The 22,757-nt window shown below is 35.2% G+C and overlaps 1 protein-coding gene and 1 long non-coding RNA gene across 5 annotated transcripts in view; one reads left to right on the forward strand and one right to left on the reverse strand.

The window, feature by feature from the left end:
- Positions 1 to 818: 818 nt before the first annotated feature.
- LOC311096159 lies at positions 819 to 2,028 on the reverse strand. The gene is made up of 3 exons (XR_014608969.1): positions 1,890 to 2,028; positions 1,349 to 1,421; positions 819 to 1,069 (listed from the first exon to the last, which is right to left on the reverse strand). It is a non-coding gene; the product is annotated as an uncharacterized lncRNA (long non-coding RNA).
- Positions 1,959 to 22,757, forward strand: part of becn1 (beclin 1, autophagy related) — a 93,433-nt gene continuing 72,634 nt past the window's right edge. Inside the window, exons 1-4 of one of the 4 annotated variants that reach the window (XM_084135147.1) lie at positions 2,291 to 2,436; positions 3,090 to 3,143; positions 14,742 to 14,872; positions 14,987 to 15,051. In XM_084135147.1, coding sequence (XP_083991273.1) covers positions 2,384 to 2,436; positions 3,090 to 3,143; positions 14,742 to 14,872; positions 14,987 to 15,051 — 303 coding nt within the window. In that variant the 5' untranslated portion in view covers positions 2,291 to 2,383. Of the gene's footprint in view, positions 2,437 to 3,089; positions 3,144 to 14,741; positions 14,873 to 14,986; positions 15,052 to 22,757 lie in introns of all 4 variants that reach the window. The other 3 variants (XM_084135148.1, XM_084135149.1, XM_084135150.1) reach the window with 3 other exon arrangements.

The raw sequence follows: 22,757 nt of genomic DNA on the forward strand, positions 1-22,757 counted from the left end.
CCCAAAATTGTCATCTCTTGAATGTTGTTAATTTCTTTATTTTATATCCAAACATTTTTATCCACAAGCAAAAGTGGCTAACTGCTTTATGTTTTCCTATTTTTCTTGTTGAATTTAACTCTCCTTTCATCCCTCAGGTCTAGGCCTATAAATAATAATAAAATAAAATAAATGCATTTTTTAAATGTATTATAATGAATTATTTAAGAAAAAATATATTAAGATATTCAACCTTGTACTAGGTTTTTTTTCCTGTGTAAAAAATCTCATATTATGTATGCAAACCCATGATATATATATATATATATATATATATATACCTCATAACATCAGTAACTCAACAGCCCTACCTAGAACGGTTTTCCTCAGCGTTTGTAATGTCTGCACAAAGGGCAGCTGTGCGAAGATTTGCCTTTGGAGAAAACTGTTGATTTTATACTCAAAAAATGTAAGTATCATTAATATTAAAAATTAATATTACCCCAGAATGAATTGCATTGCTATCCAACCCCAAAACATACAATAATAACAACGATAAATGCTGACCAATACTTAATTATATTACTTTTTACTGAAAATATTCAATTCAATAAAACAAACAAAATGTAATGTATGTCATATGACATAGCTATGCAGGATTGAATACACTCTACATGTGTATATAGTGAACATATCTACATTTGCATTCAAACAATTAAATAAAGCATTAATTAAATAATTATATTGTATTTACTGACAACAATGAGAAATATTAATAAATTAGTAAAAGAATGAATGAAAGTCACCATCACACAATAAACAAATGCATATACAAGTCAACACATGAAACAAAGCTTTATTCAAACTACAATCATGTATGTAGGCTGAAGGCGCTAAGGTTGTTGCGTGATGTGTTGTGCTTCACAATCTGAGGCAATAAGGGCAGGTGGAGTGATGGAGGGTCTCGTAAGGGCTGGTCTCGTAAGGGCAGGTGGAGTGATGGAGGGACTCATCCATGGCACCATCTCCAGGATTCAGCTCTGGGCTCCTCATCCTCAGCACTCACACCAGCCTACTTACATTTCAGATCCTACAAAATGCACAAACATAACACAAAAGCAGTCATTTTAACCGCACAATGTCATTTGATTTCAGTATTATTTAGAAGACAAAACCGCTTTTTTTTCACAAACGCCGCCATCATCTTCCCTTGCAGGTCCTGCTCCACCACAAAAGCTGTGCAGCTAATGCACAGAAATCAAGAATCAGAAAAGTGCTGTAATAGCTCTGTTTGAAATTACAATAATTAAAATAAACTACAACTTAAGATTTAAATAGTTGTAGTTATTCATTTCTGTAATATACTCACTCAAAGCCTTTGATGGCAGCATTCAGCTTCATGAGCCACTCTCCACCAGATAAACTCACACGTTCATCTGTCCCTGTAACATCCAGACAAGATTCACAGAGCTTGTTTTAACTTTTTATCCAACATAAATGTACCTCAATTTATCAACAGTACTAATGGACAAATAAAATAGATAACTTATGTTTAGTTGCTTTATAGATTTGTTCTACATAATAGCACACATTTATCACTCAGATGTCTACGGTATTTCGTGTTGTGATGTGCTCTTACTGAAGATTTTCCTGTCAGATGTAAATGTACATTTAAAATAAGCGTCTTTAGGATGTATATGGTTTATGTAAATCCACTTTAGAGACGTAACTTACGTGTCCTTACTGGAGCTCCCCTGTTAGTTAACGTTATACATAATAAAACGTGTTTTTACAGCAAAATCACAACTATACTATACTGTGTAACGTCTTTACACCTTCAACAATTCAACAGTTTACTCTACAGTAGTTCAACACATGCAATTTTAACACAAGGACCCGTGTTTACTCACATTTGAAAGCACCCGCGTCGCTGATCTCTGCGATGTTTGATAATGACGTATCCTCTCGCGTGGCCTCCTGGGATAGAAGAGTATCCATCGGTCGAGCACTCGAAAATCTGTCCGGAAGCAGTAAACCATCCGGGAACTTCTCGCCTACTCTTGTATGAATACTGATGTTTCGAACGTACTGCTTCCTTCACGTACTGTTTTCGCCTACTATATAGTAGGAAAGTAGGCATATTCGGACGCACTTAAGTCCGAATCTCGCGATAATTAGTACGTCACCCAGGTAATTATCGCCTACTCTTTTGGATTCGTACATACTTTTTCGCTCGCCTACTCTTTTTCCCATACTAAATAGTAGGGAAGTATGCGGTTTCGGACGCAGCGGATAAGTTTTCAGCAGTGTTTCGAAAACACCCATCACTCCATACCAGTCGGTGGCGGTAATACGCCATTTCATTGTTCGTCAATCGCCAATAAAATCTCAAAAGAAGAACGCAATGTACGTCACATCCTCTGCTAGCAGTAAACAGGAGGAGACGGCTAATGCAAGGTACTTTATTAATATCAAACAAACAATGGGTTGGTTTCACTTAGATATTTAACAAAATGAGTCACTTAACTGGTTATGCATAGGGGCGAAATAAGCTCTGTTGGCTATCTATCTAAATTTGGTTGGAGCTTCGATGCTTTAGATTATGGTTGTATTGTATGGAGCTGCTATCAAGTCAATTGAGAAATTAGACAGAATACAACATAGAGCTTTAAAAATCTGCACTGGAGTTATGGAAACCCAATCGATGTCAATGAAGGTTTAAAAATATGTAAGCGTATGTAAGTATTGAATATTGGCATAAGATAATTATAGTGTTCGGAATGAAAAATGTAGAAAATAGCAGCACACATGTTCCTTGAACCTATTTCTTTTTAGAAGCAATAGAAAAGAAAAAAGAAAGGTTAGATGGCGGTACAACAACAACAAAAATGCATCAAAAGACATTTTCTTTTATATTGTCATAGATATCTATTTGTTTAGGGCTGGGTGTTATGGCCAAAAAATTATGATAACATTTTTCATATCCGTCTATATCAATAATTATCACAATAAATGTCATATTTTTTTCACGTTTTTTTCCTGACTGAAAGTTGTAGAAAGCAGACAGTTAATTGTGGGTTTTATTCTTTTGTTGTCTTTTATTATTATAGTTGTCAGAACATGACAAACACTTGTCAACCAGATGAACGTTTCACTAATCTGAGGTACAATATTCAAAACATTTATGATGATAAAATATTTTTTCTACATCAAAATATGCACAAGTAAACTTAGTTTCTTTATGTTCAAATGGGTGATATTGTTTCAAATCATAAAATAGGTTTGTGTTCCCTGACTGTGATGGCACGAATCACAGAAGTACATTTGTTCATCAACAAAAATCCCCATCTCACGATTGTTGAACAATACCATCTACATTTTCTCAATATGCAGTAGGCCTATAACATTACAATATTTCATGGATGCAAGCCAAGACAATCAGTCTATAGCCTACATGACAACACGCACACATTTAACACTTAATTATTATTTTTTTCCCTTATCTCGACATGTGCATTTTAAGGTGTTTTGAAGGCCAAAATAATGGACAACAGTAGCTTTAAAAGCATGTCAGTGGGCAGTAGCATGAAGTTTTTTAATCAGATAACAGATTCTTAAACATGAGAATCAGTTTAAATGTCGCAATGAATGATCCACTGCAAAATGGAAATGCAGAATGTTTATGTTTATTGTTGACAATACACAATTACATATTCGAAATGGGAATGGCCTTAAATAAAAAATGATTCAAGGATTATCTTGCATACATGTTATATTTCAAACAAACGCCAATGCAATATCATATAGTATTCTTAAAGCAACACTGAAATAGGAGGTTGTATTGGCTAAAGTTGTTTGGGTGCATGTTGTTTTATTACAATGCAGACATGACAATAATTGGCACCAATCTGCCGCACTTACAAGAGCAATCAACTGAATAAATGCCAGGTAGCCTATTGGAGACTGGCACGCAATCAGTGCACTTGCAAATGAGAGCCTGCATGAGCTTCACTATACGCTATTTGCTGTTTGACTAACTGAAAGATATCTTTTCACAAGTTTTTCCAGTTGGATTCATATCTAAATATTATGAAATCAATATTATAAGAATAAAAATGACTTTTTGTCAAAGTTTTTTGATTTTTTTTTGAACTGAAAAAATATTTTTTTCAATAATGTTACATTATGATTAGAATCAAACCTGAAAAAGATGTTACAAAGAGAAAAGTTGAGTTTTTAGAGTTTAGAGTTTATTTCAATTTTTTTTTCATATAATTGTACAAATGTAATCTACACTTTAGTTATTAACTGTAACAGAACAGATATGAACAGTTATATTACATATTGAGTACAAATACATGACATGAACATCAAATTGCAATGAACTGAACAGCAATAACAAATGAGCAAAAAATAAGGCAGTAACTTTTATGTCTCTCTCTCTCTCTCTCTCTCTGTGTATGTGTGTGAGTGTTCACATTCTCTGTCAGTGTCACCCACATTTTTTTTTTTTTTTTGTGGTGGTTCTGCATTTTGGACTATTTTATGTGACAAATTATAAGAGAGCAGTTTCTATAGTCTCACAAATGTATTCCTCTGTGTTTGTGTGTGTGTGCGTGTGCGCGTGAGCATGATAATTTTGCATTGTGAATGTTTTTACCATTGTTAGAAGTGTGCCACTTCATTTCTGTCTATGTGTGTTCTGCATTGTTTCTGATTTTGATGATGAATTTTGTCGCTAACATAAAAACAGATATCATTACAATTTAATATTTTTTGTAGATCTAGAAAGGGTTGAGAGCCATACAAAGTTTCATGCCGTTTGGACAAAGATTATTTTTTTTTAATTCAGCAAAAGTCATTTGTGGGTCAAAAAGACCCCGAAGAACGCTCAAGGGTTAAGTTAGAATAGACCAAAGATATCTTAGCTTGACTTCTTGTGGTTGCCGTCCTGGGGCCTCATGTACAAAGACTTGCATTGAATTCATACTAAAACATTGCGTACGGACAAAGCTGTAAATGTGCGTACACACAAAAAAAACCACATGTATGAATCTCTGCGTACGAAGGATCCCACGCATATTCTCTTTGTACATCCCAATTAACGTAAAATTGAGCGCACATGCATGAGCACAACGCCCCACCCAGTCTCCTCCCTTAATTAAATCAATTTAAATATGGTAATGAGTCCACTTTGGTAAAAGAAAGCAGTAAGAAAATGGCTAAAGCAAGCGGCAAGAAACGAAACTTTACAGAAAGTGAAATGGAGGTGCTACTATCGGAGGTAGAAACGAGAAAAAATATTTTATTTGGAACTTTGTCCTCCGGAATTAATAACAAAAGGAAAAAATATGAGTGGGAGAGTTTGGCTGATGCCGTCAATGCAGTATTATTATTATTATTATTATTATTATTATTATATAAATTATTATATATATATATATATATATATATATATATATATATATATATATTAGGGTGGTCCTTATCAAGTCCAATTTTTTTTTTGTTGCAAAATGTTAGTGTCTTAACCTCTTAAACTGTTCCTTTTAACTTCAAAATTAGAAATATGCAAAAATGTTGACAAAAAAATTATATTTAGAGGTAGCTCAATCATGTGGAAGATTGCATATGTTAAGCTGTGCGGCGTTATTGTGATATGCTAGTAATATTAAAAGTTGCTGCAAATGAACTACATTTTATTGAAATCAGAGCAACACTGACATGACAACAATAGGCCTGTCACGATTATGAAATTTGGCTGACGATTAATTGTCTAAAAAATAATTGCGGTTATGCCGATTAATTGTCAGTTTTAGGGCTTTGACGATTAATTGTCTGTGTTAGGGCTTTGGCGATTATGCCGATTAATTGTCTGTTTTAGGGCTTTGTGCTTCATTCATTAGGCTAAATAATTGTGATGAATTTAATCCTTTGTAAGTTATCATTTTGCAGTGTAAGATTACAGTTAACACCTTTAAATATTAAATAAATATATTCAATAGCTATGACAATTTGTTTATTAAACTTAGTGAGTGTATAAATCAGCAGCAAAAAGTAATTTTTGAAAACATCTGCACAGTAATTTAATAAAATCTAAACATGTTAATAAAAACAAATGTGCACAAACCATGATAATACGATACGCTTCAAAACAGAGCGGAACAAAGCGCGTATGCGCATCGCGGGTGCAGAATGATGTGCTTAATGCAACATGGAGTCACTGTGCGCAGCGCTGCACAAGTGCGCATTTAAAAGTTCACGGCACAAATAAAGTCATTTTATGCAAATCCACAGCCCTTTATCTACAGATCAAGCATTATAACGTCAATGTCACATTGGAGAAAGTTTTACCGTGTATCCTGTCGTAACCGGACGACGCGCGCTGTTTGAATGCTGAATGGAATGATTGACAGCTGCAGACGAGTTTGTGAACTTTAATTTAACAATGTAAATATACTACTGTCCCTCACATTAAGCTATGGAATGGCTTCAGATGACTTTGAATATATTGCTGGAAAACGTAATTAGTGCTTGTCTATTTATTTTGGTCCATGACTCCCCCTTGTGCCGTAGGCCTATAAAAGAGCGCAATAATCGCGGTTGTCTGAAACAATCGCGGTTAGATCAAATAATCGCGATCAGACGGTTATTTAATTATCGCGTGACAGGCCTAGACAACAATCTAAAAAAAAAGCACAACGTTTTCAACAATCCCTCATTTCTGATGCTCAGCAGCCAGTGCTGACTTTTTGCAGTCTGGATAGATCCGTCGGTAATCTTCCACCACATGAAGGAGAAACTGCAATTGTTCTTCAGAGTGTGTGAGATAGCCATTGTATTCTTGAATCAGAGCCACTCCTCTCTCGGCGTGATCATTGACTACTTTCATTGCATGTATGGTTGCCTGTGCCTCCTGATAATCTGCTTGATTCGGCCAAAGTTCCGGGTCAATTTCAAGGAACGTAATGTAATTTTTTTAAACCATAAAATGTGCTCTAAACCCAAACAATAACCAAGGTGATCATCAATAGAAATATGTATTGATTCCACCAGGAAAGGTAAATCTGCTAAACCGGGTCATGGATGGATTAATTTGGATTTAGTTTCTACAATAAGTAAACTGAGATATGTATGTAAAATATGTATCTAAAATACATATTTAGGAATATATGGTGCATTAGATGCTTTTATGGAATTTTACTAGCCAGGTACAATACCAATTCAAATGATCTGTTTTTACGAAAATCATCAAAATCTCAGAAAGTTTAAAGCTATTGAGCTACCAGAAATTATTATGTTACTGCCATAAAAATTGGCATGCTCTATTTTCTTATATAAAGGAACAATTTGAAGGGTTAAGAGCATGACAATTGGAGACTTTAAAAATAAGGACCACCCTAATCAATTATTTTATAAATTGCAAATTAATAGCAATGCTTCCCACAGGTGGTGGTGCGATAGACTTGTAGAACAATTCGTTGTGTAATGTTTGCAACTTCACTTCATTGCCTGCAAGAGTCGCCAACGGACAAAAACAATGAGAAATGTACGTACGCCAGACATGAAATTGGCGTGGAGGAACGCACATTCTCGCGTTAATTTCACTGTTAGTACATCTGACCGTGAGCGTGAAAGCTAGCGTACGCAAAGTTTTTGTGCGTACGCAAGATTGATACATTAGGCCCCAGGTTTCCAGGAAGAAGAGAGGCGATGTCCTGCTTTAATCCAGCTTCTGACGAATGGAACCGGGTCGAATTTGTCCACAAACAGGAGTGAAGACAGGCTGTCTTCACGCAACCTGTTGCGCGTCTGGTTGCCCGTGTTATTAACTGTGGAAAAGCCTCGTTCGCACTCAGCTGACGTGGGGAGATACGTGTGACTTGCTATGCAAAGTCTTTCCAATGTTTTCCCCGGTGCAGTGCCCTGTAGTTTCCAGTTTCAAAACTGCTCCACGGCCTCCCTGGTTGGTTCTCCAAGCGCTTTCGCAAGGCTGTGTACTTCTGGTTCACCATTCAAAATCAGGTCCTCCTGCTCTCCTGGCCAAAAATGCTTGTCAAGAGCTTTGAGCATCAGGACCAAATTTGACTCCGGTAATCGCTTAGTTAGAGACGCAATCACTGATTCATAAAACCAAGACCTGTTAATTTTCGCCCTGCCTTCACTCAGCTCTACGCCCTTAAAAAGGCCGGATAAGACGGACTGTTCAGTCTTCTTGGTTGATTTCCCCCTACCAGTCGTCTTCATGGCCGTCAAAACATCGATAGTTTGTTGGATGGCGAGACTTGAATCCACGAGTGACATTTCTCTTTTCTGCAGCTTGAGAGACAGGCTCTGGAGTTCACGCAGGATGTCTTTCATGACTGCCAAATCTTCCAAAAATCCTGAGTTAACAAGGTGCTTCAGAAGTCCCTTTTATTTTTGCCTCTCAAGATCATTGCGTGATGTGTCCTCACTGGCTTTTTTGAAATGGAGTGCTAGTGCAGGGAACTCTTTCCATACTGCTTTTACTGTTTTAAAGCTGCTGGCAACCCATCTGATGGTGAAGATTTGACCTATTTTCAGTATTTCCTAGTGCTGTAGCGGCACGTCAAATTAATTCAACGTCATATTTTTGCGTCGACACTTCATTTATTTATTAATTATTATTTTTGCAATGTTCCCGGAGGTACAGCTCGCCACACACACGTGGGAGACCGAAACATTGCAGAATGGATTAAATTGGCCAATTAGTCATTAATTAATTATCATTGGCCATGAATAAAATGAAGAGTTTGGTTCCAAAATGCGATAAACGCCATTTAAAAAAAAATTTAGTTCCCGCAAAAATGCAGTATTGTATACTGTCGGTATTGAAGTCAATTTTTAATCTTACTTGAAATGCGATATCCGCCGTGTTATTCTATCATGTTTTCTCCCTTTCTTTCCAAACCGCTACAAACGTCGGTCTTCTTTCTGCAGAATGCGATAAATCCGCTCAACCAATCACAGCACTCCATTCCACGCATTGTAAACAGTAACGGCGGCGCTTTGAATACATCCAGCATCCTAGTTTTCCTTATCTACTTTGTACTTTTTGATCAACAAACAAACAAAAAAATGAATACATTTGACGGCATTGATGAACCTGTGGTGGTTTCTGCCGTAGGGAAGAAACGTAAGCCATCGAAATCTAATCATTTACGTGAGGAGATTAAGAAGATGAGGCACACGGGAGGAGGAAAAATGCCGGCTGTTGCTTGTTCTCACACGATAGCATCAAACTTCTGTCACGCTGACACGTTAACCCCAGAGGATCTTTTAAAAAACTTTCAGTTCTTGTACTCAAAGTCAACGAAAACCAAGCAGGACCAAGCCATTTTACAGCTGATCGCCGTCAAAAAAGTTCAAGAGGAATTTCCTAGCGATGGCTGATTGAATGTATTTTAGTCCAGTGCCTGTATAGCCTATAAGATTAGTATTGACCGAGTTCAGAGGCTGTCATATGTGGATCAACTTACTTTGTTGTGTATTTTCAACAGTTTCAATATGAAAAATAACTTTCATATTGATTCAATGGATTAATTGCATTTTGAAAAAAAAGTTTCATGAATTTATTGCATTTTTGGGAAAAAATAATCCGTTTTTATAATAAATCTTTGAAAATCTAAATCTGGATTTGAATTTTTTTGTTATTATAACCTAAAGATGTTATGTGAAAGTTTGAAACAGAAAATAGTGGTTTTCATCTTGCCACTTTCTTGGTAAAGAAAACACATTTTTTACTCAAATTAATCAAAATGGATTTATCACATTTATACTATAATATTCAGAAGTAAACAGTGTAGCTGACTGAGTGTTTATGTCAGAATGTTTATTTTTAAACCACAACCTTCTAAGTGTTTTTTTTACCGATATATTTAACGATATCTTTTGCATTTCTCATCCAAACAACGTCAAACTTGGCACTGCACTTAATCGTGCCCGTAGCAAGACACCTGTCGAGTTTGAAATCCATCGGACTAACGGTTCGAGAGATATGCGAATAACAGACAGGATAATTAATTCCAATTAGTCGTTAGATTAGTTGACTAATCGTTTAATTAATAATCGTTTACCCCAGCCCTAGTATTTCCACATCGAGCTCGGCCGCTGCTTCTCTCAGCAATCTGGTGTTCCTAGTTGACTGATTGTAGAGTGAGTATAACTTTGAAATAAAGAACTCAAACTGATTAGTGCCAGCCACTTCTTTAAGAGCATCTTTGACAGCCAGTTCTAATCTATGCGCCAGGCAGTGAACAGACTGCATGTTCGGAAACTTTTCTTTGAGTCTAACGACAAGCCCAGTGGCTTTTCCTGTAAACGCCACTCCATCGGTGGCAATGCTTATCAGCTGCGTCTTCAAAAAGTCATCATCCATTCCAGCTTTATGAAGACTCGCCATCATCGAGTTATAAATAGATTCAGCATCGACCCCATCTGTAAGTTCCACTAGATCCAGGAAAACATTGTCTACATCCCCCTTACCGCTGACATCACATCTTGCGTAGATTATTAGATCAGGACTGCCATGAATGTTGCTTTCATCAATTGTGATTGACACCCATGAATCCATTTCTTTCACATTACAGACGAATTTGCGGCGTATTTCCTTGGCAATGTGACTGATTATTTCTGCGCATGCATGGTCAGATTTGTGGATATTGCCAACTTCGGCTCCATTAAGCTCCTGCATTGTCATGAGTGGGTTGAGCTTTTTGTACGATAGCCTTTCCTTTGCCACGGTGTAAGCTGTTCTGAATGAGACTGTGGTTTTCTTGAGTAAATCAGACTGTATATCAATGAAAGTGTCGGGAGGGTGTCTTTCTCTTTCATCTGGGCTATTTCCACTGACCTTGTGTGGGCCTGGCTGTCCCTGTGTTTGTATATCTTCTTTCGTAGCCTCTTTGCTTCAGAGCTAGTAACATCACCGTTGATCCATTCTTCTGCAAGGTGTAAACCCGGTCCCTTTTCTGAGAGTAGCAACGTTTTTGCTTTTCTACACAGGTACACAAACTGTAAGGCGAAACCTATCATGTTTGGTATCGTTGGACTCGGCAAGGACTCAGGAATCTAAGGAGATGACTCCTGTGAAAATAAGTCGAACACACCCAGAGTTATAAGCATTTGAACATTTAATTTTACCACTAGGTGGTTCTGGTTCGAAACTTCTCAGGCTCCTTCAGGGCATCGTACTGATGACCCATACCGAGTTTTGTAACGATACGTTCATGCGTTCAGAAAATACAGCATTTTAGTACTAAATTTAAAATGGCCGATGCCTAAAATGGTTGATATGAATGAATTGGATATCAATTCCGCCCTGAATCTAACGAGACCAATTTTTTTTATTTTTGGGCAAACCGTTCAGAGGTTATTCAAGCAAAATTAGCCGAAACGCAGCATGTCGCCACAGGTCATGTTTGTGATGACGTACCAAGTTTGGTCTGAATACGATAAAGTGTTGTGGAGATATTCGATAATGAGTTGACAAATCAACATGAATTCGATAACTTTTTGTTGGCATGGTCTGAAGATGATCTGGTTCTATTTTCGTGAAAATCTGAGCAATGTCCTAGGAGGAATTCGAAAAAGTAGAATTAAGAATGTAGAAGAATTAAAAATGGCGGACAAATTTTCATGACGGAAAATTACGTCATAGGAATTGTTCATTATGCTGTCGTCTCGTGGTGCAACTATTTTTGCGCGCATTCGAAACCTGTGCCAAGCTGACATTTATTTACCTTACTTCAGCTGTTACGGGCGATCATACCAATAATTTGTAATCTTTACAAGAATACCAAAATCATGTAACGAGCAAGTCTGCGTTTATTATACAGCTTAATATCGCGTCAGTTTTTGCTTTCAAAATTGACAAATCTGCTGCGGTCGTTCCCTCACATCTGAAGTGGGGGACCTGAAACCCCACCATTTAACACGGTCACCAGTGTAAGCCTGCGCTCAATTGGCCCAATGGAGGCATCCGGTCTGCGGGGAAGGTCTTTGCACATTACTGTCTTTTCTCGTGGCAAAGTATTTTTGATTAAATGAAATACATTTTCTCATATGTATTTTCTCGTTATTTCATCTGACTCCATAAATGAAAAGGTTTTAATGATATCTGTGCATCATTAAATGTGAGCGAATGTTTGACTATTCTTTTTAACTCTTTACTGAAAATAATGCCTGAGTCCGTTAGAATAAAATGTTTACAATTTATTATGTCAGGTAAATATATCATGCCAGTTTTGTAATCAGTTCAAAGATAATTAATACAAAACATCAAATGCTCTGGAATAAAGAGAAGAGATGTGAACCTGACATTAGGAAATACATGATGCTGAGAGTCCTGGCGAGACTTAGCATTCAAGGGGTGATCTGAGGTACAGAATCGGCCTGATCTTCTTGTTGCATTTCTTTATATAGACAGAAACTTCTTTTCACATGGAAACATTTGCTAACAATGAGAATTTGCATTCGGAGTTAACACCTTTCAAGAGCAGGAGGCCATATGCCTGAAGACCCACCCTCCTTTGTATGCCAGTTATCTCTAAACTCTTAAAAACCTTATTACCTTTTGGTTTACTTCTTTGGGAATGAGACCTTTGTACCAGTCGCACCGAGACATTTCAAATGATACCAAACATGTATAATACTCAATGATAATTATTCACATTAAGCCATATAGATTTTTGGGTGAATTTCATGTGATCTCAGCATGAGAGAGGGGGAGTGGGGGAAGAGGGGAAGAGATGTATTCTGAGGTGAGACTTTGCGTCTCAAATGGTGATGCTAACTTCACAAGAGTGAGTTCAAATGTTAATTTCCTTTTTTCTCTCAGAGAGTAGCTCTCTCTTCTAGTTTTTCCAGTCTTACACCAGATAAACCCTAATAACTGCAAAAAGAGAGATGTTGAGCACATAAATCTTAATCTATTCAACAGTTTATTGATCATTTGTTTATTCAGTTTTAAATTCCAGTTATTGTGATGCAAATTCATATAGTCATTCATATAGTGTTGTGTGATCTAACAGGCACCCGGTAGCGAGTACGACATTGTTTAGAAATGGCAATAAACTCCAGCAAGATAGTAATTTTATGCAAGTGCAAAGCCCTTTTATCTACAGATCAAGTATTATAATGGGAATATCAAATTGGAGAGAATTTACCATGCTGACTGTCAAAACTGAACGCAACGCGCTGTTTGAATGCTGAACAAATGAATGACAGCCACATCGGTGGGAAGACGAGTTTCCGAGAACTTTAATTTAACAATGTAAATATTCTTCTGTCCCTCACATTAAGCTATGAAATGGCTTTAGATGACTTTGAAGCATCAAATCATTATATTAGAATTATTAGAATATTAGAAATCTAATATTCAAGCTGTTTTCTCATTTTTCTACTCTTAATATTAAATAAAAAAACGACTGAAGAACGAATGATACACAAATTCTTTTGCACCACCACGTGGTTCCCCGTTTTTAATTTTAGAAAACTGAATTTGAAGTTCCAAATTTCTTCATCTTAAACTTGAATCTGTTTTTTTTTTTTTTTTTACTGGATATTTGTAGTCTAAGAATTCAGAACAAACATTTTTTACATTTCAAATGTTCAATATTCGTTTAAAGAAATCAAATTCAGAACTATTTAAAAATCTACATAATATTCAATTTTGTTAGATTACACTTGTCAATAATTCAAATTTACACAATTCAAATTCAAATAATTTTGTCATATTATTAGCTCCATACACAAGGCTCCAACGCAGTAGTTTGAAAAGTGAAAAGTAGTTTAAAATTTCAGCTTACCCTGTTGCTCTGTCGGACTCGGCAGCTTTGTCAAAGTACTTTGTACTTTCTGTGAAAAATAAATGTAGCCAAGTTGAATATTTAATTCCAAAACCAAAGTACCAAAATTGTATTATACTCAAGTAGAAAAAAATTGAAAAATCTACTCTACGAAAGTATTTGTAATTACTTTCCACCTCTGATTACGACTCATTCTGCCAGCATGGGACACACACACACACACACACACACACACACACACACACACACACACACACACACACACAAAATTACCCTGTTCAAAAGTTTACATACCCTTAAATCTTATGTATTGTGTGTTCTTACCTGGACTGTTTTTATGTTTTGTGATAGTAGTTCATGAGTCCCTTTTTTGCCCTGAGCAGTTAAACGGGGCACTGTTTTTCAGAAAAAGCCTTCTGACCCTGCACGTTCAATGTTTTCTTGCATCTTCTGCATATTTGACTCCTTTCCAACAGTGACTATGATTTTGAGATCCATCTTTTCAAACTGGACAATTGAGGAACTCATAAACAACTCATTGAAAAGGTGAAAACATTCACCGATACCCAAGAAGGACAAATAATGCATTAAGAGATGGGGTGAAAACTTTTTGAACAGTGATGTGTACATTTTTATTATTTTGTTTAAAGATATTATTTCCATTTAGTACTGCCCTTTTGAAGCTCCACAAAATACTTACATCTGTTATGTGAAATAGCTTATTCAGGACAGTACTAAATAATACATGTTGCAATTTTAATGATCCCTCTTATTTTGTTAAAATGATTAAGATTGAATAATCTGCAGAGGGTATGCAAACTTCAGAGCAAAACTGTATTGTGTTTAGGACACTGCCTAGATGAATGTCCAAAAAGCTCCTGTAACAATGTGTTTGTTTGTTTGTGTGTGTGTGTGTGTGTTATGTTTCTACAGCAGCATGGAGGGATTGAAGTTTTCTAGCAACACCATGCAGGTGAGTTTTGTTTGTCAGCGCTGTAGTCAGCCACTGAAGCTCGACACATCCTTCAACGTCTTGGACAGAATGACCATCCATGAGCTCACGGGTATGACCATACAGCACTACACCACTGTAAACTGGTCTCTTTACAGAGTAAGAGAAATTATGTCATTCCATTAAAAAGTAGATTGAGTTTGACTTGTCTTTTTTTTTTGTTCAGCTCCATTAGTGACAGTAACAGCGAATAAACAGTCGAATAGCAGTGAGGGCAGCAGCTTCCCTGAGGTAAATAAATCACACCAGAAAGCTTTCTTTGTGATCTTGCTGGCTCTCCAGTGTACAGGCACTTTTCCATAAACACAAAGTGGTATGGAATGCAGCGGTTGCTTTGGTAACAAACAATGAAGACTGGTCATATTATTACTATATTTTTCATTAAACAAAGGCATTAAAAAATTATTGGATGAGTAAATGAAGCGGTTGCCTTGGTAAACAATGAAGGCTGCTCATATTATTACTATATTTGTCATTGAAGGTCCTGTTCTTCGTGATCCCATGTTTCAAACTTTAGTTGGTGTGTAATGTTGCTGTTAGAGCATAAATAATATCTGTAAAATTATAAAGCTCAAAGTTCAATGCCAAGCGAGATATTTTATTTAACAGAAGTCGCCTACATCGAACGGCCCGTTTGGACTACATCCCTCTACTTCCTTCTTTAATGACGTCACTAGAACTGTTTTTTGACTAACCTCCGCCCACAGGAATGCTCCCTCAACTCTACCGAAATTCGTATATGTACTTGCGCACTTCTTATAACTTACTGTGTTTACTCAGCTCTTATGGTGATTTTCTGAAGTAAAACCGACGCTTCATCTTTTGTGTGATGTACAATAAACTTTATTAAACTCATCAGTATATGTTTGATCATCATTCAGACAGCAGACTTGTAGGCTATTAATAAATAATGGATACATACAAGCAGATGACAAATACGTTATAATAACCGCAATTAAACTACTAAACTATACCTGTTTCATCTCTATACAGCACTCTGACTCTGTAGGCATTATTGTCCGACTCGAAATGAACACCGTTACTGAGAGTTTCTGATATTATCATCATTCCGTGAGATGAAATTGTCCTGACAGACTGAGCGCGAGCTCATGAAGCTCCGCCCCCTGGGTCGTCCAGCAGCAGCTTATTTGCATTTAAAGGGCACACACTAAAACGTGTTTTTCTGTGCCCCAAAAAAAGACAATTTAAACATGCTGTAAAAAATGATCTGTTGGGTATTTTGAGCTGAAACTTCACATACACACTCTGGGGACATCAGAGACTTATTTTACATCTTGTGAAAAGGGGCGTAATACGGGACCTTTAAATAAAGACTTTAAAAATGTATTGGATAAGTAAATGAACAGATTACAATATTACCATCAGGCTTCTCAAGCCAACATCAAAGTTTGTTCACAAACTAGCTACTAGCTTCTTAAGCCAACATATTGTTATACAATTTAAACATTATTATAATTATAATTATTATTATTATTATTCAGAGGTGGGAGCAAGTCACACGCGTTTAAGTCGCAAGTAAGTTTCAAGTTCCTACCAACAAGTCTCAAGTCGCAGTGCACACAAACCAAGCAAGTCTCAATTCGCAGTGCACACAAACCAAGCAAGTCAAGTCAGTGGCTCACCTTAAGCAAGTCGAGTCCTGCTAAGGGTCAAGTTATAGAGGTTTTTTTGGCCTCGACCTTATTAATTTTTTCCCTCAGAAATGATGAACTTTCTTAATTATACATTTGTACCGTAATATTAATAATAAAAATAAAATGTATTATAGTATGCATTTATAATTATTAAAATTACACTTAAAATTACAATTACACAAAAAATGTTGACGATAAAACAGTTGAAGGTAAATTCACAAGTGTGATGCATTAATTATGTTGGTTTTATAGTAAATGTAATATGTTTAACTTTGCTTATACAGTGGTGTGAAAAAGTGTTTGCTCCCTTGGTAAATATGATCAAATATGGCTGTAAAAAATAAATCTGCATTTTTAATCCTTTTGATATTTTTATTTTAAAAAATGTGCAAAAATCTAACCTTTCATTGAAGTAAAATAATTAAAAGTGGGGAGAAAATCACATTATGAAATAAATGTTTTTCTCCAAAACACGTTGGGAACAATTGTTTGCCCCCTTTTATTAAATACTTTTTGCAACCTCTTTTTTCCAAGATAACAGCTCTGAGTTTTCTCCTATAATGCCTGATGAGTTTGGAGAACACCTGACAAGAGATCAGAGACCATTCCTCCATACAGAATCTCTCCATCCTGTTTTCCGTTATAAGATTTCTAGCACAGGCTGTCAGGTTTAGATTTTTTATCTGTTGGTATTTGATCGAATCCGTGATGCCATGTATCTGAACAAGATGTCCAGGACCTCTGGCAGAAAATTAGGCCCACAGCATTAAAGATACAGCAGAGTATTTCATTTTACACATGGGGTACTTTTTTATCCCTGTGTGCACCAAACACATCTTAAGTGTTTGCTCCCAAAAAAGCTAATGTTTTTGTTTAATCTGACCATAGAACATTTGAAAAGTAACTGACACTACTGGAACTTCAAACGGGATGGGTTCTATGGTCAGATGAAACACTTAAGATGGGTTTGGTGCACACCGGGATAAAAAAGTATCCCATGTGTAAAATGAAATACTGTTCCGAGTTCCGGTCCCTGTGCAATTGATACTTAACTGCCATTGGCTCATCTGCATTCGAGGGGAGGGGCTTACTGATAGGTCAATTCAAAGAGAATCAATACATAACATCAAATGCTCTGAAGTAAAGAGTAAAAGATGCATATCTGACCTCAGGAAAATACAATGCTGAGAGTCTGGAGGACAATCAGCATTACGGGCTGATCTGACTTCAGGCCCTGAGCCCTTTGCAACGTTTCCTTAAATACTCAGACCAAGACAGTGAGACATGAACTATCAATAAGAATTTGCAGACCTGGGTACACTGATAAAAATGATTTTGTGGTGAAGTAAATACTACAGAAAAAAACAATGTAATTAACATGAAAAGTTTAGTTAAGGCAAGAATAAAAAAATAAAAAAAAACGAAGTAAATTCTATATTAGTACTCAATTCAAGCTTGTATAAATGAAAGCGTAAATATCAACGTTATAAAATTAAGTAAAATTACTCAACTTTTCTGATACTGGTGTTCCCATCATGCACTGGGCCTTGAATAAGTAATGAGGTTGATGAGGTTGATCACTGTTTTCCAGCTGTATTTACACTTGTATTATTGCTTTTGATGTTAGGATTAGTAACTTGACATTTTGTGACATTTGGAGTTAATTTTCTACTGAAAATGACACATTCAAACACAAAAACGATCCATCAAATGTTACCGTCATTGTGTATTGTCTACCAAGTATTGAGATCTCTGCGTTCACGTGGTGAATGACGTCTTCTGATATGTAGATATGGTGTCTCACACAATATCTATTGTATTAATTACTTGTTTCTAAGTAAAGCATATACTTAAAAAGTGTGGTTTAATTCAATGTTGTATTGTTTGAGTGAAATGTATTGCAAAGGAAACTTCAACCAAATAGATATTACTCAATCTTTTACTAGCCAAGTTAAAATGATTTATTTTCTTTGTTACTTTCACTTAACTTAGTTAAGTAGAGTTTACATAATTCCATATGTGAAATTTACTTAACATATGCGTGCAAAAACCTTTCTTTTTTTCAGTGTAGTTTATACCTTTTGAGTACAGAAAGTAATTTGCATGTACCTTGCACCTTTGCAGTGGATCCACTCTCCCCTGTAAGCAAGATATATCTAAACTCTTAAAAACTTGTATCTTTTTGGTTTACTTCATTGGGAATGAAACATTTTTTACCAGTCGCACTAAGACATTTCAAATGATACCAAACATGTATAGTGTTGTATGAAAATTGTTCACATTAAAGTAAACCATATACAAATTTGGGTGAATTTAAGATTTCAACGTGTAGAGAAGAGTTGATAAAGGTAAAGAAATGTAAATTAAGAAAATACTGACGTGATTGACTCTTGGGCGTGTGATTGCGTCTCGGATGCAAATTTTGCAAGAGAGAGTTCAAATGTTAATTTCCAGAAACTATTAATTTCCATGTTTTCTCTGAGTAGCTCTTTCTGACTCCAGTCAGTCTTGACTCCAGTCTTACAACAGCATAAATAATGTTATGAGGTTAACTTGAATGTAACATTTTTAATATAAAGAAAATATATATTTTAATTTTAATTATGGAATTTAAACCGCCAGTAGGTGGCCGCAAATCTCTGTCTTAATGAATGAGTCATAAAGGCATTCATTCAACTGATTTGTTCAAAACTATACAAAATTATACAAAACTATGAAATTCTACAATTTCAAACAAAAGAAACAAATATTTAATCAACAGCCATTCCAATAGGGTCCTCACACCATCAGTGCTCGGGCCCTAATTAATAATCATATTAAGTAACACCAAATGGAAATCAACACAATTTCATAAGTTTCATAAGTCACATAAACAGATTACATAGACACAGTCAACATCAAACAAGCTCAAATAATGACACATAGAATATATCAACCTGTGAGTAAATGTCTGCACTACAACATATTTGATTGTCCAGCAACCACTGTTTTATAATTTTTGAAAAGGTGGTGAGAGAGGTAATGTAGTAACAACACCATCCGAGACGCACCACAATGAGCAGTTCACGCCTTACCCTTACAGTCTCCTCATCACCCCCTCTTCACCGATCTCTTCTCTCCCCATGCTGGGATAACCTAAAATTCACCCAAAAATCTAGATTGTTTAATGTGAACAATTATCATACATCACTATACATGTTTGGTATCATTTGAAATGTCTCAGTTCGACTGGTACAATGGTCTCATCCCCACAGAAGTAAACCAAAAGGTAATAAACGTTTTAAGAGTTTAGAGATATTTTGCTTACTGTGGTGGGCAGGTAATACAGATTGCCCTCTGTCCTCAGTAAGGTGAAAACTGCCCAGGTCTGGGACCTTGATAAATGCAGATTCCCATTGTTAGCTCATGTTTCCATTTAAAATAGGTTTCTGTCTTGGTCTGAGTATTTAGGGAGATGTTGCAGGAGGCTCAGCACGATTTGTAGTCAGATCAGCCCGTAATGCTGAATGTCCTTGAACGTTCAGCATTATGTATTTTTTCTAATGTCAGGTATGCATCTCTGAGCATTTTATTTTTATTGTATTGATTATCTTTGAATTGATTATGTAATTGGAATGATACATTTCCCTGACTAATAATAAATGTTATATTTGATTTTATTCTGGTTTACTCTGAAATGATTTACTTAGTAGATTACGTTGTATCCATTGTTACCGCAAATCTTCGTCCAGGGTTAAGTACATACTAGATCTTGGGTTGTGTGGAGCATGGGGCACATCTGGCGAGATTCTAGATTCCTGACTAGCTGCTTGACTTTAACTTTAATTTGTTATGCAGTTGCATTTACATTTACATTTACAGTTGCATTAGGGCTAGATAAAAATACTATTGAGGTAATAGCAAGCATTGGGGTGGCATTATCTTAATGTACTAGCCATAACCTCTGATTAGCCTATTGTTTGGGCAAGTTGTTATATGGGCCATTCTACAGAATTGGTGCAAACTGCTGTTCCACAACCAAAAAAACACAATTAAAAAGAATTTAAGTATTCAAATTTTAGATGTTTACAAAGATCCTTGTATTATCTATTGAATCCCACAATAATATTTAAAATATCAGTAAGCTTAATATATAAAATCTTCATTTATTGGGTACTTTCAATTGGGAGGGGGCTGTCCCGAACCCTAACCCCTAAATTGCAAAATATTGAATTATTATTATTATTATTATTATTATTATTTAAATATTTCGATTGTTGTTTTTAAAAATATCATTTTGATTTTTTTTAATAAGTGAAGTAAAAAAAAAAAAAAAACATTTATTTTTTATTTTATTTTTAAGTCATGAAACTTTATGTAAAAAATGTTGTCCTGCATTTTCATGTCACTAAACAGTGTATGTTTTAGTCCATTTGCTGAGACTGATTTTAACCACACCCTCTCTCACATGTCCCTCTCTCTCATAGCCTCTCTTTCATTGTGGATAGGTACCATCATGTTGAGGGAAATGTGTTCACAAAATCTCTGTGTAACTTTAAGGAACGTCACTACCAAACACCTTTTTTTCTACAATTAAGCAAACCTTTTTGGGTGTTATTCCATAAAATTTAGTTTTTTTGTGTACAACTGTTAAGAACTGTGCTAGGTAACCATGTGCTGGTTATCATCTTTTAACTAGGCTCAAAGTATCTAAAATTGTCCCTACTGAAACAGTCATGACAGAAATATGTCATTGTTTTGGTAGTGACAAAAGGGAACACATCATTGATTTGGGGGAAATAAAAATTTTTTTAGTAGTTATGCAAATCATTAGTATCTTAGTATGTTTAGTAGTGTTTTAGTATGTGAGTTAAAATTCTGTAATGTGATGTTGTCGCTACCAAAACATTACTGTCACTACTGAAAATGTGCCGTCACGACCAAAACATGCATGTTTTGTCTAAAATAAAGTATATTGAATTATCAGCTAAGATGTTATAGTGTTTGATTCAATGTATATTCAAACTAATGAATCCTTAACTTTGAAACCAGTATGATTAACTTAATACCTTTTACAAAGAAAGATTTTATTCAAAATACAACAAATCTTATAAATTACACTTGAAATTATTGATTTACCTGTGTGTGTGTATATATATATATATATATATATATATATATATATATATATATATATATATATATATATATATATATATATATATATATATATATATGTATATATATATATATATATGTATATATATATATATATATATATATATATATATATATGTATGTGTAATAATTTTTTTTATTTTTTTTTTTTTTTAAAATAGCAAAAAATATGTTTACAAGGTAGATGTAAACAAAATATTAGTAGGTCAATATAAGCCTTCTTAAATTATTTATTATTGTGTTTTGGTAGTGACACATTTGGGGAGAGGAAAATATTCCTCTATAACTTTCTGAAAATACTTTCTGAACAATATAATTATATATATATATATATATATATTAATTATATTGTTCAGAAAGTATTTTCAGAAAGTTATAGAGGAATATTTTCCTCTCCCCAAATGTGTCACTACCAAAACACAATAATAAATAATTTAAGAAGGCTTATATTGACCTACTAATATTTTGTTTACATCTACCTTGTATATATAATATAATATAATATAATATTTTTTTTTTTTTTTGTGGAAAAAATACTTTTTGTTTCAAGACGTTTCCAAGTCTGACTTTGAACCAATTCTGTAGAATGGCCCAAATAGGCTACTGTAGGGGGCTAAACGGGTACCTTTTAACAATAGCATACATGGACGGTAGCAGGGGTATGACGAGAAGCTTATCTCACGAGACGAGACGCAAGATTGGGTTCACGAGAACGAGACGAGATTTTTGCACAATATTTTATAGAAATCCTCAATGACAAAGTTCATGACTTGTAGTCTGCAGGTGCATTTTGAATTGTTTTAACTAATAATCTTCTAATGAATGTCATTTCAGTTCTACTTTGAGTATGAATTACCATATGCATTGAAAGACATATACAATCACTGTAAAAGGTTTTGCCACAAACTCAACTGTGGCTTTTCTCCTGTATGATTTCACATGATTCTCTTCAGACCTTATACTGTACATGAATTGTGAGCTTCCAGAACTTCTGATTGATGCTGTGTGAGATGACCTGATTGAACTCCTTTCCACAAATTGAACCATAGAAATATAAGTTTTCTCTTAGTCTTATTAAGTGCAAACAATAATAAGTGCAAGTGCAACCATAATCAAAGTAGGCTT

The sequence above is a fragment of the Abramis brama genome, assembly GCF_963993115.1.
Source record: "Abramis brama genome assembly, chromosome: 14".
Lineage (NCBI taxonomy): Eukaryota > Metazoa > Chordata > Actinopteri > Cypriniformes > Leuciscidae > Abramis > Abramis brama.